This window comes from Pristiophorus japonicus, chromosome 16, assembly GCF_044704955.1.
Source record: "Pristiophorus japonicus isolate sPriJap1 chromosome 16, sPriJap1.hap1, whole genome shotgun sequence".
Lineage (NCBI taxonomy): Eukaryota > Metazoa > Chordata > Chondrichthyes > Pristiophoridae > Pristiophorus > Pristiophorus japonicus.
In genome coordinates, this window is record NC_091992.1 from 4914924 (window position 1) to 4931562 (window position 16639).

The 16639-nt window shown below is 51.5% G+C and overlaps 1 protein-coding gene across 1 annotated transcript in view; it reads left to right on the forward strand.

The window, feature by feature from the left end:
* Positions 1-16639, forward strand: part of LOC139226947 (transient receptor potential cation channel subfamily V member 1-like) — a 73130-nt gene that overhangs the window by 44837 nt on the left and 11654 nt on the right. Inside the window, exons 7-12 of the mRNA XM_070858042.1 lie at positions 271-447; positions 2118-2276; positions 4549-4644; positions 10847-10920; positions 12501-12666; positions 13768-13834. Coding sequence (XP_070714143.1) covers positions 271-447; positions 2118-2276; positions 4549-4644; positions 10847-10920; positions 12501-12666; positions 13768-13834 — 739 coding nt within the window. The remainder of the gene's footprint in view (positions 1-270; positions 448-2117; positions 2277-4548; positions 4645-10846; positions 10921-12500; positions 12667-13767; positions 13835-16639) is intronic.

Below are 16639 nucleotides of genomic sequence, written 5' to 3' on the forward strand. Positions count from 1 at the left end.
TACTGCTCCCCAACAGTGCAGCACTCCCTCAGTACTGCCCCCCAATAGTGCAGCACTCCCTCAGTACTGCTCTGGGGGTGTCAGTCTGGATTATGTGTTCAATTCTCTGGAGTGGGACTTGAACCCACGACTTTCTGACTCTGAAGCAAGAGAGTGATTGCCCACTGAGCCACGCCTGACACACACGTGACAAACACTTTGAGACATTACAGCTACATAAGCATCCCTTCTGTTGATGTCCATTTCCATTCAATCATGTCTCTTTTTCAGATATTCAAATACATCATTGGGAGAGAAATCCAGGACGAGGAATGCCGACACCTGTCGAGGAAATTCACGGAATGGGCGTATGGGCCAGTGCACTCGTCTCTGTACGACCTCTCCGCACTGGACACCTACGAGGAGAAGTCGGTGTTGGAGATTATCGTCTACGGCAGCGAGACTCCGGTACATTACCTCCGTTACCCAGCGGGAAGGTCACTTACCAGAGGACGCAGATTTAAGATCATTGGCAAAGGAACTAGCGGGGAGATGGAGAATTTCTTTACACAGCGAGTTGTGATCGGGAACGCGCTGACTGAAAGGGCGGTGGAAGCAGATTCAATAGTAACTTTCAAAAGGGAATTGGATAAATATTTGAAAAGGAAAATTTACAGGGTTGTGGGGAAAGAGAGAGGGGGAGTGGGACTAATTGGATCGCTCTTTCAGAGAGCTGGCACAGGCATGATGGGTTCTGAATGGCCTGCTTCTGCACTGTTTAATCCTATGATTCTATAAACTAAGTTATGAAGCTCATTTAACCAGTCGAGTGCTCATATAATTCACTCCTGACTGTTACACTCTGAAAAATTCCTGCACCTGCTTTCAATGTGTGTTTTGCAGCACCATCAGAAATTAGACTCTCCCTGGACATACCAAATATAGGAAGCAACAGAAAACACTCCCAGGACAGGTACAGGGGGTTAGATACAGAGTAAAGCTCCCTCTACACTGTCCCATCAAACACTCCCAGGGCAGGTACAGCACGGGGTTAGATACAGAGTAAAGCTCCCTCTACACTGTCCCATCAAACACTCCCAGGGCAGGTACAGGGGGTTAGATACAGAGTAAAGCTCCCTCTACACTGTCCCATCAAACACTCCCAGGGCAGGTACAGGGGGTTAGATACAGAGTAAAGCTCCCTCTACACTGTCCCATCAAACACTGCCAGGGCAGGTACAGCACGGGGTTAGATACAGAGTAAAGCTCCCTCTACACTGTCCCATCAAACACTCCCAGGGCAGGTACAGCACGGGTTAGATACAGAGTAAAGCTCCCTCTACACTGTCCCATCAAACACTCCCAGGGCAGGTACAGCACGGGTTAGATACAGAGTAAAGCTCCCTCTACACTGTCCCATCAAACACTCCCAGGGCAGGTACAGCACGGGTTAGATACAGAGTAAAGCTCCCTCTACACTGTCCCATCAAACACTCCCAGGGCAGGTACAGGGGGTTAGATACAGAGTAAAGCTCCCTCTACACTGTCCCATCAAACACTCCCAGGGCAGGTACAGTGGGTTAGATACAGAGTAAAGCTCCCTCTACACTGTCCCATCAAACACTCCCAGGGCAGGTACAGGGGGTTAGATACAGAGTAAAGCTCCCTCTACACTGTCCCATCAAACACTCCCAGGGCAGGTACAGCATGGGTTAGATACAGAGTAAAGCTCCCTCTACACTGTCCCATCAAACACTCCCAGGGCAGGTACAGCATGGGTTAGATACAGAGTAAAGCTCCCTCTACACTGTCCCATCAAACACTCCCAGGGCAGGTACAGGGGGTTAGATACAGAGTAAAGCTCCCTCTACACTGTCCCATCAAACACTCCCAGGGCAGGTACAGGGGGTTAGATACAGAGTAAAGCTCCCTCTACACTGTCCCATCAAACACTGCCAGGTACAGCACGGCCCAACCAACGTGTTGCAAAAACAGCGGCAGGAAAGCGCCCCCTGTGGTGCCCGTGTGGTATTCTGCCTCCCCACACTCGCCATCCTGTTGTGACTGAGTCAGATTTTCAGATCCATACCAGCGTTAAACTAAAGGTCTCACTAACTGGGCTGTGTCTATTTTCTCAGAACCGACACGAGATGCTACACCTCGAGCCACTGAACCACCTGCTGCAGGAGAAATGGAATACCTTTGCCAGCTTCATCTTCTACATCAAGTTCTTCATGTACTTGACCTACATGATCATCTTCACCACCATGGCCTACAATAGAATCGAGAACAGAAAGGTGTGACAATGTTCGTCATATAGTGAGCTGTGCGTCCTTCTCAGTGGGTAGCACACTCTCTCGGCTCTGGGTCAACTGGTCATAGGTTTGAGTCCAACTCCAGAGACTTGAGCACATAATCCAGGCTGACAGTCACAGTGCAGTGCTGAGGGAGTGCCGCACTGTCGGAGGGGCAGTACTGAGGGAGCGCCGCACTGTCGGAGGGACAGTGCTGAGGGAGCGCCGCACTGTCGGGAGGGGCAGTACTGAGGGAGCGCCGCACTGTCGGAGGGGCAGTACTGAGGGAGCGCCGCACTGTCGGAGGGACAGTGCTGAGGGAGCGCCGCACTGTCGCAGGGGCAGTGCTGAGGGAGCGCCGCACTGTCGGAGGGGCAGTGCTGAGGGAGCGCCGCACTGTCGGGAGGGGCAGTACTGAGGGAGCGCCGCACTGTCGGAGGGGCAGTACTGAGGGAGCGCCGCACTGTCGGAGGGGCAGTACTGAGGGAGCACCGCACTGTTGGAGGGGCAGTACTGAGGGAGCACCGCACTGTCGGAATGGCGGTTCGGAGGGGCAGTACTGAGGGAGCGCTGCACTGTCGGAGGGGCAGTGCTGAGGGAGCGCCGCACTGTCGGAGGGGCAGTGCTGAGGGAGCGCCGCACTGTCGGAGGGGCCATCCTTCGGATGAGGCGTTAAACCGAGGCCCCGTCTGCCCTTTCTGGTGTACATTAAAGATCCCATGGTACTATTTAGCAGGAGAGCAGGGGAGTTATACCTGGTGTCCTAGGGCCAATATTTATCCTTCAATCAATGTCACTAAAAACAAATGATCTGGACATCATCACATTGCTGTTTGTGGGATCTTGTTGTCTGCAAATTGGCTGCCGCGATTTCTATGTTGCAACAGCGACTGCATTTCAAAGTGGTGTGGGACATCCTGAGGTCGTGAAAGGCGCTATATAGATAAACGTTCCTTCTTTTGTGCCCTGGAAGTGTTTGATGGATTGGCACACCCGTTTAACACACTCACTGAGCCAGGACCTCCCCCACTGTGTGTGAGGTGCTTTGAAACATTCCGAAGGGATGTGACGTGGCCTTGGCTAAATCAAAGCCTTTTCATCTCCCAAATGCTTCCTGGCTGTTTGTCCCTCAGCCCCTTTGCGTGTGCGGCACTTTGTAGCAATGATCCAGGTGCTGTTTTCTTGCTGCACGTCATAATGTTTCCTCCGTCGGGATAGAGTCAGATGTGAGGTAAGCACTCTCATATCCCCCACGTACAGTTTCTCTTCCGTTCAGTCCGAAGCGTGACTCCGAGCTTCTGGTCGCTGTTCCAATGGAGCTCAATGGCAGCTCATCTTTCGTTTAGGCACTTTACAGCCTTCTGGACTCGACATCGAGTTCAGCAATTTCAGACCATAACCTCTGCCCCCATTTTTTCATCCGAAAAAATGGGGGCAGAGGTTATGGTCTGAAATTGCTGAACTCGATGTTGAGTGTGGACAGCAGTTGACGATGATTCTGCCATTCCCCATTTACACCTCCTCTAGACCCACCTTGTGTTTCTTTACTTGCCCCATTACCATCTCATTTTATCTCGCACCATCATCCCTTTTGTCATTTAATCTCGCCTGCCTTCCACCTTCCACCCCATCACAGACCCTCCCTTTTATTCTTTGCTCCACTTTCCCTAGAATCATAGAATGGCTACGGCACAGAAGGAGGTCACAATTCTCTCTGCCGCCACCACCATCTACGGCAGTGCATTCCAAATCGTAACCACTCGCTGTGTAACATTTTTTTGTCCTCGTGTGGCCTTTGGTTCTTCTGCCAATCACCTTAAGTCTGTGTCCTCTGATTCTCAACCCTTCTGCCAATGGGAACAGTTTCTCTCTATTTACTCTGTCCAGACCCCTCATGACTTTGAACATCTCGATCAAATCTCCTCTGCTCCAAGGAGAACAACCCCAGCTTCTCCATGTAACTGAAGTCCCTCATCCCTGTAACCATTCTTGTAAATCTTTTCTGCACCATCTCCGAGGCCTTCACGTCCTTCAAAAAGAGCGGTGCCCAGAATTGGACACAACACTCCAGTTGAGGCCGAACTACTGTTTTACAACTGCCTCTGTACTTGCTTAAAAACTATTGCTTCTCTAACTTGTTCTAACGAAGGGTCACCAACTTGAAACGTTAACTCTGTTTCTCTCTCCGCAGATGCTGCCCGACCCGCTGAGTATTTCCAGCATTCTCTGGTTTTATTTCTCTCCAGTAAATCCTTGTTTCGCTTTCCTCACGCAGCCCCCGTATCCAATTGAGAACACAACTAAAAGCTACCTGCGACTCGTGGGACAGATCATTACAATCGTCGGAGCACTCTACCTTTTCTTCCAAGGGGTGAGTCTCGTGCTGGTTCACGTGTACGTTTGATCTTTCCTGGTGTGGGCAGGCTCGGCACTCAGAGGGAGGATCACTGAGCTCAACAGTACACACTTCAGCTCTGAGGAACGATTGGAGAGGCTGGGGTTGATAGGTCCTGACTACACAGTATAAATGCACACGAGGCCCATGCTTGAGAGAAGGTCAGTCCGTGACCTGTCCTTTATTCCTTAGCACTCAAGTGATGAAGGTGGGTGGAGCTTCCCCTTTTATACCTGAAGGTCCAGGTTAGGAGTGTCTCCCACAAGTTCACCACCCAGTGGTCATTGTTCTCACAGTGTACAACTTCGGTCAGTTTATATATGGGTTACAATGCTGGTTGGATACATGACATCACCTCCCCCCCCCCAAAGTCTTATTGGGATCACAGGTTGAGTCTCTCTGGTGGATTACGCTCCCTTGTAGAGCGCCTGAGTTGGGGCTCCGGTTGTTGGGCGCTGGCCTGAGTGTCTGCTGTTTGCGGTGCCTCAGGCCTGTCCGGACTGCCCACAGTGACTGGGCTCTCCTCCCTTTGGTTCCGGTGTTCGGTCACCTGTGGTGGAGTGAACGCTATATCGTGTGCTGCTTCTATGGGGTTGCTGAACCTCCTTTTTGTTTGATCCACGTGTTTGCGGCAGATTTGTCCATTGGTAAGTTTAACTACCAGAATCCTATTTCCCCCTTTGGCAATCACAGTGCCTGCGAGCCATTTGGGCCCTGCAGTGTAGTTGAGGACAAAAACAGGGTCATTTACATCAATACATCGCACCCTCGCATTCCTGTCATGGTAATCATATTGTGACTGGCGTCTGCTCTCGACAATTTCTTTCATGGTGGGGTGTATAAAGGATAACCGGGTTTTGAGCATCCTTTTCATTAGCAGCTCTGCGGGTGGAACCCCTGTGAGCGAGTGTGGTTGGTATCTGTGGGCCAACAGGAAGCGTGATAAGCGGCTTTGTGGGGAACCCCCTTGGATTCTGAGCATCCCCTGTTTGATTATCTGCACTGCTCGTTCTGCCTGGCCGTTTGAGGCCGGCTTGAACGGTGCCGTTCTGACATGGTTAATTCCATTGCCTGCCATGAAGTCCTGGAATTTAGTGCTTGTGAAGCACGGGCCATTGTCGCTGACCAAGACATTCGGTAGACCATGGGCGGCGAACATTGCCCATAGACTTTCTATCGTGGCAGAGGATGTGCTTGAATTTAAAGTGTCACACTCGATCCATTTGGAGTAGGCATCTACTACAATCAAAAACATTTTTCCCATGAAAGGACCTGCATAGTCCACATGGATGCTTGACCAAGGCTTGGCGGGCCATGGCCAGGGGCTAAGGGGGGGCTTCCCTGGTCGCATGGCCCAGCTGGGCACACGTGTTGTACCTGCGAACACAAAGTTCCAGATCTGCGTCTATCCCTGGCCACCAAACGTGTGACCTGGCAATTGCCTTCATCGTGACAATGCCCAGGTGCCCATTGTGGAGTTCTCTGATGAACACCTCTCTGCCCATCTGGGGCATGACTACGCGGTTTCCCCACCGTAGGCAATCGGCCTGAATCGTGGGTTCATCCCTGCACCTGTGAAATGGTTTAAATTCCTCAGGGCATGCCCCGTAAGTAGCTTCCCAGTCCCCATTCAGGACACATTTCTTGACTAGAGACAATAGCGGGTCTCTATTTGTCCAGACTTTAATCTGACGAGCTGTCACGGGTGAGTCTTCGCTTATGAAAGCTTCAACAGCTATGACCATCTCAGCACCATGCTCGGTAGCCCCCTCAGTGGTGGCTAGTGGGAGCCTGCTGAGTGCATCGGCGCAGTTTTCGATGCCCGATCTGTGCCGAATTGTGTAGTCATAGGCGGCTAACGTGAGTGCCCACCTCTGTATGCGGGCCGATGCATTCGCATTTATGGCCTTGTTGTCGGCCAAAAGGGACGTTAGGGGTTTGTGATCTGTCTCCAGCTCAAATTTCCTGCCAAACAGGTACTGGTGCATTTTCTTTACCGCATATACACATGCTAGCGCCTCCATTTCTACCATCCCGTAGCCCCTTTCTGCCTGGGACAGACTTCTGGAGGCATAAGCTACTGGCTGTAACTGACCCTTGGCATTGACATGCTGCAACACACACCCGACACCATAGGACGACGCATCGCACGTTAACACAAGTTTCTTACATGGGTCATATAGCGTAACAGACTGTTGGAACATAACAAATTGCGTGCTCTATTAAAAGCCCTTTCCTGGTTGTCCTCCCAGACCCATTCGCGACCTTTGCGTAGGAGCACGTGTAGCGGCTCGAGCAGCGTGCTCAATTTGGGAAGAAAGTTACCAAAATAGTTCAGGAGCCCCAGGAACGAACGCAGCTCCGTCGTGTTACGGGGTCTGGGTGCTCTCTGGATCGCTTCCGTCTTGGACGCAGTAGGGCTGATCCCATCTGCTGCTACCCTCATCCCCAGGAATTCTACCTCTGGAGCTAGGAAGACGCACTTCGTTTTTTTCAGTCGCAGCCCTACCCGGTCCAGTCTGCGTAGCACCTCCTCCAGGTTGTGGAGGTGTTCTTCAGTATCGTAACCCGTAATGAGGATGTCGTCCTGAAAAACCACCGTCCCTGGAATCGACTTGAGGGGGCTTTCCATATTTTGTTGGAAGATCGCGGCGGCCGAGCGAATCCCGAACGGACATCTGTTGTACCCAAACAACCCCTTGTGTGTCGTGATGGTGGTCAGCTTCTTCGACTCACTCGCCAGCTCCTGGGTCATGTAAGCTGAGGTCAGGTCCAATTTTGAAAAAAGTTTGCCACCGGATAGCGTCGCAAAGAGGTCCTCCGCTCTCGGTAGCGAGTACTGGTCTTGGAGTGACACCCGATTGATGGTGGCCTTGTAATCACCACATATCCTGACCGACCCATCCGCCTTGAGCACCGGCACAATCGGGCTCGCCCAGTCACTGAATTCGACTGGCGAGATGATGCCTTCCCTCAACAGGCGGTCCAATTCGCCTTCTATCTTTTCCCGCATCACGTACGGCACCGCTCTGGCCTTGTGGTGTACTGGCCTGGCGTCCGGGTTTATGTGAATCACTACCTTGGCCCCCATGAAAGTGCCGATGCCGGGTTGAAATAATGAGTCAAATTTGTCCAGGATCTGTGAGCATGATACTCGCTCCACAGAAGAAATTGCATTGTCATCGCCCCATTTCCAGTTCATGACAGCAAGCCAACTCCTCCCCAGTAGTGCGGGACCATCCCCTGGGACAATCCAGAGTGGCAACCTGTTCTCCGAATCTTTGTGGGTCACGACTACCATGGCGCTGCCTAGCACCGGAATAATCTCCTTTGTGTAAGTCCGTAGCTGTGCGTCAATCGGCAATAATTTTGATCTCCTGGCCTTGGACGCCCACAACTTGTCGAACTGTTTGATACTCATCAGGGACTGGCTGGCTCCCGTGTCTAACTCCATTGATACTGGGATGCCATTGAGGAGCACTTTCATAATTATCGGTGGTGTCCTGGTGTATGAACTGTATACGTGCTCCACATGAACTCACTAAACTTCAGCTTCCAGCGATTTTCCCCAGCGTTAATTTCTGCAGATATTTTGCTCATCTCTGCAAACTCCAGCTGAGTGTGTGCCTCCACACCTCCAACATGAGCTGTTGTTGGAAACAAAAGGTCCCTTGCCAGTCGATCGTCCTTGACTGCCTCTGTGACTGTCCTTGAGTGCGCCATTAACAGGTGTTGATGGCCCTATTACTGGCCGCATTGTCCCTTGCAATGGTGTGAATCGCCGTTCAGCTTGCCATTGTCTCTTTCGAACTCCCTCTCTGGGTTCGACTACATGTTGGAGCATGCCCGATTGCCCTTGTCTGCCTGGAGAACTGTGTGCTGCTTTAACAATGTTGAATCTCTGCCCCAACTATTCCTTAACACAGTACCTCTCGTCTGTTCTGCTAGTGGCCATGCTCACGTGGTTTAAATCCCAGTTTCTCGTCGCCATTGATACGTCCGTACTATACAGTATAAATGCACACGAGGCCCATGCTTGAGAGAAGGTCAGTCTGTGACCTGTCCTTTATTCCTTAGCACTCAAGTGATGGAAGTGGCTGGAGCTTCCCCTTTTATACTTGAAGGTCCAGGTTAGGAGTGTCTCCCACAAGTTCACCACCTAGTGGTCATTGTTCTCACAGTGTACAACTTAGGTCAGATTATACATGGGTTACAATGCTGGTTGGATACATGACTGGGGTTGTTTTCCTTGGAACAGAGGAGGCTGAGGGGAGACTTAATTGAGGTGTATAAAATTGAGTGACCTAGCTAGAATGGATAGGAAGGACCTGTTTCTCTTAGCAGAGAGGTCAACAACCAAGGGACAATTGGTAGGAGGTTTAGAGGGGAGATGAGGAAACATTTCTTCACCCAGAGGGTGGTGGGGGTCTGGAACACACTGCTTGAAAGGGTGATAGAGGCAGAAACCCTCACCGCATTTAAAAAGTACTTGGATGTGCACCTGAAGTGCTGTAACCCTCAGGGCTACGGACTGAGAGCTGGAAAATGGGATTAGGCTGGATAGCTCTTGGTCGGCCGGCGGGGACACGATTGGCTGAATGGCCTCCTTCTGTGTCGTAATTTTCTATGATTGTTATGGCAGGAGCAGGAGGAAGCCATTCAGCCCCTCCAGGCTGCTCCGTCATTCAATTCGAACACAGCTGATCTATATCTTCACTCCATCTACCCTTTTGTGTAGGAATGTTACAAAGATTTTGTTTAGCTGTGAACAGCGTTCCTGTTAAGCTGTGCGGCTGTACAGAGGTCTGGAAGTCCCACGCAGGGCAGTCACCGGCCTTTGAATGGATAAACCGCGCATGCGCAGAAATCTGAACGGGCCGCGCACCCACAAAGAAATTAGATGGAACATTGGCCGTGAAGACTATTTTATTTCTTTAGTTATGTTCGGTATTTTTACAGTTAATTGGGAAAGACGCCTGACAAAAGGACGATGCCACGATTTACTGGATTTTTGTAACCACGTGCTATTTTGATCATTTTATCTGTTCTGTATTGTGTTTAGTTTAAGCTGTCGGTTTTGAATTAAATCGGAATTATTGAGGTTAACTCGGCCATTATATTGTGGCCGCGGTGAAATTCTGGTTGTTGCAGATGATGTGGAGGTCAGCAGTGTGGAGGCTGGGGCAGTGCGGACCCCCGAGGCCAAAGGTTTACGCTGCCGTCCGCCCGGTTTCATGGAGTCAGTCGGGTGGGTAACCAGGGCAAGTGGTGCGAGCCTTTGGCCTGGTGATGGCATTCTCGCCTCTTTCGAAGAAGAGCAGGGGGGAGTTCTCTCCGGTGTCCTGGGGACAATATTTATCTCTCAATCAGCACCACTGAAACATAGATTATCTGGTCATTATCACATTGCTGTTTTGGGGAGCTTGCTGAGCACAAATTGGCTGCCCGATTTCCTACGTTAGATCAGTGACTGCACTTCAAACAGTACTTTATTGGCTGTAAAGCGCTTTGAGACATCCCTGGGGTAATCATAGAATCATAGAAATTTACAATAGGGAAGGAGGCCATTTCGGCCCACCGTGTCTGTGCTGGTCGATGTAATGTATGCCCCTGTGAGCATGCTCACAGGATTGTAGAGCTGTTGCATTGTGAGTGGCTTAGCCAGTCATGTGATGTTCGCAAGGTTCAATAAAACCCCAGCCAGTTAGGTTCAGGGGATCCACGATGAGGCAGGTGGTTGTGAGCCCGGTGGATGAACTGTAATGTGTCGTGTGATTGTTAAACCTTTGCTGATAAACCAACTAGTTCTTAATGGCAATGTGTTGCTATGAATTCTTAAGCAAAGAACCCATGAAGCAAATACATTACAGTCAACAAAGAGCTATCCGGCCTAATCCCACTTTCCAGCTCTCGGTCCGCAGCCCTGTAGGTTACGGCACTTCAGGTGCACATCCAGATACTTTTTAAATGCTATTTGAGGGTTTCTGCCTCTACCAACCTTTCAGGTAGTGAGTTCCAGCCCCCGGCTACCCTCAGAGAAAAATGTTCTCCTCAACTCCCCTCTAAACCTCCTACCAATTAGTTTAAATCTATGGTGATGACGGGCACTATATAAATGTGAGATTTTTCTTGTTTTTTTTTCTTTTTAAAACTGGTAATTCTTTTATTCGCTCCTCAGATTGAAGAAGTCTTTGTGCGAAGACGTCGAACTCCAAAGTCGATCACAATCGACGGTTACTGCGATATTTTATTGTAAGTCCCAACATCCTTCCCTCCCCGGTTGGGAATCACGGGTCTTACCGTGCTTGGTCTCCGCCCTCCCCCAGCGGTGCTCAGTCATAAACCTCACAACACCCATCCAATAAATCGGCCTCCCCCAACTGGGAAGGGAAGGAACGTCGGTCGCCTTTCATCCGATCCGAGTAAAACGTCACTCGACCCAATGGGAATGGGGGAAAGTACAGCCCTGACTTTAGGTTGGAGGAAGGGTGGGGTACATGGGCTGATGGAGCGATGGAGAAGGAGGGCGGTGAAGTGCCCATGATGACGGCAGAGTGAGGTGCAGGCCGTTTTAACTCCTGGACCTCAATTTAATGAAGCCTGCAGGAATGACGTGGAGGCTGGATGTCGGGCGTCAGAGAGACATAGGAACAGGGGGAGGCCATTCAGCCCCTCGAGCCTGTTACACAGGAACAGGAGGAGGCCATTCAGCCCCTCGAGCCTGTTACACAGGAACAGGAGGAGGCCATTCAGCCCCTCGAGCCTGTTACACAGGAACAGGAGGAGGCCATTCAGCCCCTCGAGCCTGTTACACAGGAACAGGAGGAGGCCATTCAGCCCCTCGAGCCTGTTACACAGGAACAGGAGGAGGCCATTCAGCTCCTCGAGCCTGTTACACAGGAACAGGAGGAGGCCCATTCAGCCCCTCGAGCCTGTTACAAAGGAACAGGAGGAATCCTTTCAGTTTCTCGAGCCAGTTCCACCATTCAATTAGACCATGGGCTGATCTGTACCTTAACTCCATCTACCCGCCTTGGTTCCGTAACCCTTAATACCCTTGCCTAACAAAAATCTATCCACCTCAGTTTTGAAAACTGCAATTGACCCCCGGCCTCCATAGCTTTTTGGGGGAGAGAGTCCCAGATTCCCACTGCCCTGTGTGTGAAGAAGTGCTTCCTGACATCACCCTGAACGGCCGGGCTCTAATTTTAAGGTTTCTGCCCCTTGTTCTGGTCTCCTTCTCCCCCCCCCACCAGTGGAAATAGTTTATTTCTCTCTACCCTGCCACATCTTTTAATCATCTTAAGCACCTTGATCAGATCATCTCTCAATCTTCTAAACTCAAGGGAATGCAATCCTAGTCTGTGCAACCTGTCCTCATAATTGACCTCTTTTAGCCCCGGTACAATTCTGGTGAATCTGTGCTGCTCCCCCGAAGGAACGTTCCCAGGCATTACGGCAAATGGGGGTGGGGGGAGGTGCAATGGGAATCGAAGCCAGGTGGAGACTGGGGCAGCGGAGGCTCCAGATTTACTGGTGGGACCGAGAGAAGCACTAACCTGGGTCTCTCCCTGACCCCCTGCATCCTGTCTGTCGCCCTGGGCACTGGGGGGGGAACAGTGGCTGATTCACTGCTGTCCATTCTGCACTGCCACCCCTGGCCGAATTTCACTCCCAGCTGGAGGGGCGGCAGCCCTCTTGGTCAGAACAGTGCGCCCTATTGGCTGCGGGGGGAAACTGCAGAATAGCAGTAAGGATCTTAACCGATGTAAAATCCCTGTTCATGAATGGGACCGTTTTCAAAAAGAGGTCCGCCTCTCTGTTTTTTGCAGCTTTCTCCAAGCCGTGTTGCTACTGGCCGCCTCTGTGCTGTACTTATCGGGGCGGGAAGAATACGTGGGATTTATGGTGATCGGTCTGGCAATAGGCTGGATCAATATACTCTATTACACACGGGGCTTCCAGCGGATGGGCATCTATAGCGTCATGATGCAGAAGGTAAGTGCAATACTGCACCAACAGCAATGTGCATTTATATAGCACCTTTAACAACAACTTGTATTTATATAGCACCTTTAACGTAGTAAAACATCCCAAAGCGCTTCACAGGAGTGTTTTAAGACAAAACAAATAAATTTGACACTGAGTCACATACAAAGAAATTATGGCAGGTGACAGAGGTAGGTTTTCAGAAGCGCCTTAAAGGAGGAAAGCGAGGTAGAGGGACGGAGGGGTTTAGGGAGGGAGTTCCAGAGCTTGGGGCCTCGGCAGCAGAAAGCACGGACACCAATGCTTGAGCGATTACAATCAGGAATGCTCAGGAGGGCAGAATTTGAGGCGCGCAGACATCTTGGGGGGGGGGGGGGGGAAAGAGGGGGGGTGTGTGGTTCTGAGGCTGAAGGAGATTAGAGATAATGTCTCAAGGCGCTTCACAGGAGCGTAATCAAACAATAATTTGACACCGAGCCACATGAGATATTAGGACAGGTGACCAAAAGCTTGGTCAAAAAGTTAGGTTTTAAGGAGCGCCTTAAAGGAGGAAAGAGAGGTTTAGGGAGGGAATTCCAGAGCTTAGGGCCCAGGCAGCTGAAGGCATGTCCAAGGTGGCGTGATTAAAATTGGGAATGGTCAAGAGCCCAGAATTGGAGGAGGTCACTTCCTTGTGTTGGTTCTCTCACCACCCGACGCAGGCCCTGTCTGACGGACACATCCACCAGGACTCAGTCAGTGGTGGTGCTACCGAGCCACTCTTGCTGAAGCCCTCCAGTCCATTCTGTGCCCTGGTCTCCCTCAGAACAGCTCCTAAATGATGCAAAGATGTATTGTGCATGCATGCATTTGTTGTGAGCAAAGTGTGTTTGTGTGCTCATGTGTGTACAGTGTGTGGGCGAGGGAATAGGCGTGGGCGAGGGAATACACGTGTGTTTGTGCGTACCTATGTACTGTGAGTACACGGGTGCACACGATGTCCGTGTTTGCACACCTACAGGTGTTTGTGTGAACATATCATCGTGTGCGTTTGTGAACAGCATCTCACACGCTGTTTACATCAGATTGTCAGTTCAGCAGCTCAAACTGTCTTTCTTGTGTTTGCGACAGATTTTCCTGACGGATATTATGAGCTTTCTTCTCGTGTACGCTGTGTTCCTCTTTGGATTTGGAGCCGGTGAGTTTTTGTTACATTTGGCTCATGCCCAGTTCATAGGAGCAGGAGTCGGCCATTCAGCCCCTCGAGCCTGTCCCGCCATTCAATGAGATCAGGGCTGATCTGCGACCTAACTCCATATACCCGCCTTTGGCCCATTTAACCTTAATACCTTTGGTTAACAAAATCAATCTCTGATTTAAAATTAACAATTGACCTAGCATCAATTGCCGTTTGCGAAAGAGAGTTCCAAACTTCTACCGCCCTTTGTGTGTAGAAGTGTTTCCTAATTTCACTCCTGAAAGGTCTGGCTCTAATTTTTAGGCCATGTCCCCTAGTCCTTGACTCACCAACCAGTGGAACTAGATTCTTTCTATCTACCCTATCTGTTCCCCTTAATATCGGGTAGATGGAGTTAGATCGCAGATCAGCCATGATCTCATTGAATGGTGAAACAGGCTCAAGGGGCTAAATGGCCTCCTCCTGTTCCTGGGTTTAGCAAAACTACCTTGCTTTTATTCTCTATTTGGAAAGCCCAGTGTGCTTCTCTAGCAGTTTTATGTGGTAACCCAAGTGTGCATGCATGGTTGGGCTGTGATCAGGGGTTGCCAACCCTCCAGGATTGGCCTGGTGTCTCCAGAAATTAAAGATTAATCTCCCCCGACACTGATGTCAGCAAAACCAGGAGAAATATTCGTAGGGGTATTAAAACAAATTGTGTGGATTTTTTTTCATTTTCTTTGAACACATTTGTTTATTGATTACAAAAAAAATCGTACTTGAGGGAAAAAAATGGCTGTTTGACGGACAGTTAAGAATCATCCAATCGGGTAATGAAGAGACTGTTCGCTTTCCAATTGGCCGTGGGGAAGGCGGGGCACCCCGAGGATGGACCAATGGTGGGAGTGCGGGGGAGGGGCGGTTGGAGGCGGGAGGTCCTGTAATGAAAGCTCCAGGAATACGTCCTACTAGAGTTGGTAACCCATACCTGTGACACATCACTGGCTGCTGCAGGACCAGAGTGCGGCCGGAGGAGACCCAGTTGGTCGTCCGGCTACCTCAGACACACCTGTAATGTATGCACCTGTGAGCATGCTCTCGGGTTTGTAGAGCGCTTAGGGAGGGCGGTCAGTCGTTGGTGTGCGTCAGCGCCCAGCTCGCGACTTTCCGTCTTCAGACCCTGCAGAGATATCTCTACGTCGAGCCCCCTCCTAGGTGGGGTGTGCTGGCGACGTATTTCTTCCGCCAGCAGCACAGCCTCAACTACGACACGCAGTTCCTGTTTGTGAGCTTGGGGGGCGTCAGGACCGCCGTCCAGGAGCTGCCTGTCTTTTACAAGGAACTCACCAGGGTCTGGAACAAAGTCTCCACCAAGCGCAGCTCTCCGCCGGCTGGAGTGGCGGCCGTCCTGCAGGAGCCGTTGCTCGGGAATCCGTACCTCCACGGCCGAGGTTTTATGTGGCGGTCGGAAGAGAGGGCTGTGGCTGGTGAGGTGACCAGGGTCAGGGACCTGCTCGATGGCGGAGGAGCGGGCTGGATGGCGCCAGACACGCTGGCGCGGCGCCTAAATTCGGCCGACGTCCGCCGCGCGGCCGATCCCATCGAGTCGCTAAAAACAGCTCTGGGCCCTGACTCCGTTAGGTGCATCGAGGAGGCTCAAGCACATGGGGAGATCCCGTCCGAACTGACCCCCGTCCGGACGGAATTCCTCATCGGCGCCAAACCCCGGAACCTCCCTCGGGAGCCGGCGCCTCACAACTTGAGCCGCCTCGAGGAAATCCCCTCCGTGCCTCTCAGTTCCGCGCGGAGGGGTTTCCTGTGCGGGCTGCTCCTGCACACTCTCAACTTTGCCATCCTCATCTGCCGTCCGGACACGCCATGGCGTACCATCTTGCCGTCCGGAGAAGGCGGGGGTCCCCGATGGAGGGCACTCTACGCAGGAGTCCTCCCAGTATTTATCGGGGACTTGGCCTGGAGGGTGGTGCACGGAGCAGTCCCGTGCAATAAATTTTTAAGTCGGGTCACGGGCTCCCAGGCCGCCTGCAATTTCTGCGGTCTGGAAGTGTCCGTGTTCCATGTTTTTATTGAGTGCACGAGGTTGCAGCCCCTGTTCCATTATTTAAAGGGGCTGCTCCTCAATTTCTAGCTGCACTTCAGTCCCACACTCCTGATCTTTGGGCACCCTGTGCGGAGGGGAGCGGGTAGGTCCGAGGGCCTCCTTGTAGGACTGCTCCTGGGCACGGCCAAGGGGGCCATCAGCCGGTCCAGGCAGCGGGCGGTCGAGGGGGTCGTTCAGCCTGACTGCCTGCCTCTCTCCCGCGGTTACATCCGAGCCAGGGTGTCCCTGGAGATGGAGCACGCGGTGTCCACTGGTACGCTCGCGGCCTTCCGCGAGAGGTGGGCACCGGAGGGACTGGAGTGCATCATCACGCCCGGCAACCAAATTTTAATTTGATTTTATGTTTTAAAGTTTAATTTGTTTTAATTGCCAGGGTTTTAGTGTCCCCTTCCCTTTTATAGGGGGCACTTGGAAAAAAACTATGATTTTAGTGCCCCAAAAAAAAAGGGCACGTGAAAAGTGTTTGGAGTGTCCCTCAGATTGGGGGGCACTTGATTTAATTTATTATGTTTTCCTCAAAAGAGTTGTAGAGCGCTTAGGGAGGGCGATCAGGCGTTGGTGTGCGTCAGCGCCCAGCTCGCGACTTTCCGTCTTCAGACCCTGCAGAGATACCTTTACGTCGAGCCCCCTCCTAGGTGGTGTGCTCTGGCGACGTATTTCTTCCACCAGCAGCGCGACCACAATTACGACATGCAGCTACTGTTTGT